Below are 2,453 nucleotides of genomic sequence, written 5' to 3'. Positions count from 1 at the left end.
TCCCATGGGAATACACCTCTGAGACAGGAACATCCCATGGGAATACACCCACAGGAATTCCCTGCCTTTCCCGGGGGCTTTACCCAGCTCAGCCCCAGGATGGCTCCCCAGGTGTGGGGTAGGCAAGAGGGGCCTTCTCACCTCCTAAATTAAGGAATCCAATGAAACTCSCTCTTTAGTGAGGGACGCTTCCCACAGGAGAAGGTTTCTCCATACTATGGCAGGATGGTGATCACTGTCCACAGAATTTGGGAACCAGCCTTGTCTGGCCATCTTCTGCCCTTCAGGGTCTCCAAGGAGCCCTGCTCAATCCTGCACAGCTTGGAATGAGGAGGGGACACCCCTGGTGTCACTCCTGGAGTGTCCAGGGGGTGCAGGATGATCCCATCCCATCCCATCCCATCCCATCCCATCCCATCCCATCCCATCCCATCCCATCCCATCCCATCCCATCCCATCCCAATCCCATCCCATCCCACTGTTCCATCTCCACGCAGGTGTCATTGCTCAGGAAGTCAAGGAGATCCTCCCAGAAGCTGTGAAGGACACTGGGGACTTGGTCTTTTCCAATGGGAAAACCCTGGAGAACTTCCTGGTGGTGAACAAGGTTGGTGAGAGTCAGGGGGACGATGAGCCTGGCTGGAGGCAATYGTGGAGCTGGGAATGGAAGAGAGGGAAACTGTGATGCCTGGGAAATGCTCTCAGATGAGTTTCAGACCTGGCTGGTCTTCCAGAAGTCGGGAGCAGCCCTGGGTGGATATTGGACAGCTGTAGGGTGGTACCAGCCTGATGCTGGTGAAATTTGGGCAGCATTTCCCTCAGGAGGGCTCCTTGTCCCAATCTCCCCTTCCTTRAGGTGCTCGTGTCAGGATAACCTGGAGCACCTCCTTTCCTGACCTTTCCCAGCCTGGCTGATGCTCTGGGAATCGAGGGGTCGATCTCCCAGGGCACCCATGGATCATCCAGACCCATCCATCTCAGTTTGCTGTCCTTATYCCCCGGCAGGAGCGCATCTTCATGGAGAACGTGGGGGCAGTGAAGGAGCTGTGCAAGCTGACAGACAACCTGGAGACACGCATCGACGAGCTGGAAAGGTGGAGCCACAAGCTGGCCAAGCTCAAGAGACTGGACAGCATGAAGTCAACCGTGAGCTCCGGAGCCTTCAGGTACATGTGGATCCACCAGGAATGTCCCCTTGGATCCCAGGAAGCTCCAAGGGGCACRCAGAGATGAGGAGAGTGGCTGGTGTCTCTTGGTGGATTTAAAGAGCTGAACTTTGGGAGGCTTGGAATTCCACAGGAGCAGCCCAAAACCACCCAGGATGAAATGATTTCCACGGTTTTTTTTCCCATGGTTTTTTTTTCAATGGTTTTTCTCTAAAGTCAGCGGCTTTCTCATTGCAAAGGGTTTCCCATGCTTCCAAAATATCTATCCTGACCCTGCTTGTGCTGGTTTTGGGGCAGAATTGAGGCTTTTGTGGCAAAGAACCAAAAGGATTTGTGATTGTCACACCACAAAGAAGTTTTTTTCTTCCCAGAAAATCCTGTTTTTTCTTGGGAATGGCTTGGAAAGCTACCCCTGCCCAGCTCAGCTCCATTCCTTCTTTCTCCTTGCAGCCAAACTGGGAGCCAGTTCAGCCGGGCGGGAAGTGTGCCCCAYAAAAAGAGACCCCACAAAGTCACCAGCAAGGTAAGGGATGGGTCCCAAAGGAGCAGCACCGGGATCTGGAGATGCTCAGCCTGGGGGAAAAGGAGGACTGGGGGAACAGCCTCAGGTTTTGAAAGGGGAGGGCTAGGCTGGATATCAGGGAAAATTTCTTCATGGAAAGGGGCTGTCAGGCACTGGAACAGGCTCCAGTGGTGGAGTCCCCATTGCTAGTTGGATTTAAAAATCATGTGGATGTGGCACTTGGGGACACGGATTAGTGGTGGCCTTGGAAGTGCTGGGAGAGTGATTGGACTCCACAATCCTATAGGGCTTTTCCAACCTCAGTGATTCCATAATCTTCCTTTGTGTTTCCTAATGGAGACATTAAATGGCTACTAAACTTGGGGAGTTCAGGATTTTTGAGGATGCAGGAAGAGAGCTCAGGATGGGCTGGGGGAGATCCATGCAAGGACTGGGGCAGTGAGGGGACTGGGCTGATCCAGGAGATCCTGGGCTGATCCAGGGGATCCTGGGCTGATCCAGGGATCCTGGGCTGATCCAGGGATCCTGAGCTGATCCAGGGGATCCTGGGCTGATCCAGGGGATCTTGGGCTGATCCAGGGGATCCTGAGCTGATCCAGGGGATCCTGGGCTGATCCAGGGGATCCTGAGCTGATCCAGGGGATCTTGGGCTGATCCAGGGGATCTTGGGCTGATCCAGGGGATCCTGAGCTGATCCAGGGGATCTTGGGCTGATCCAGGGATCCTGAGCTGATCCAGGGGATCTTGGGCTGATCCAGGGGATC

At 54.3% G+C, this 2,453-nt stretch overlaps 1 protein-coding gene across 1 annotated transcript in view; it reads left to right on the top strand.

The window, feature by feature from the left end:
* Positions 1-2,453, top strand: part of MYRF (myelin regulatory factor) — a 44,668-nt gene that overhangs the window by 33,325 nt on the left and 8,890 nt on the right. Inside the window, exons 14-16 of the mRNA XM_057377322.1 lie at positions 489-607; positions 1,006-1,166; positions 1,617-1,689. Of these exons, the coding sequence (XP_057233305.1) occupies positions 489-607; positions 1,006-1,166; positions 1,617-1,689 (353 nt within the window). The remainder of the gene's footprint in view (positions 1-488; positions 608-1,005; positions 1,167-1,616; positions 1,690-2,453) is intronic.

Source organism: Malurus melanocephalus, unplaced genomic scaffold (genome assembly GCF_030028575.1).
Source record: "Malurus melanocephalus ecotype Western Australia unplaced genomic scaffold, MMel_1.1 scaffold_310, whole genome shotgun sequence".
Classification (NCBI taxonomy): Eukaryota; Metazoa; Chordata; class Aves; order Passeriformes; family Maluridae; genus Malurus; species Malurus melanocephalus.
This window is presented reverse-complemented; position numbering and strand designations above follow the sequence as displayed.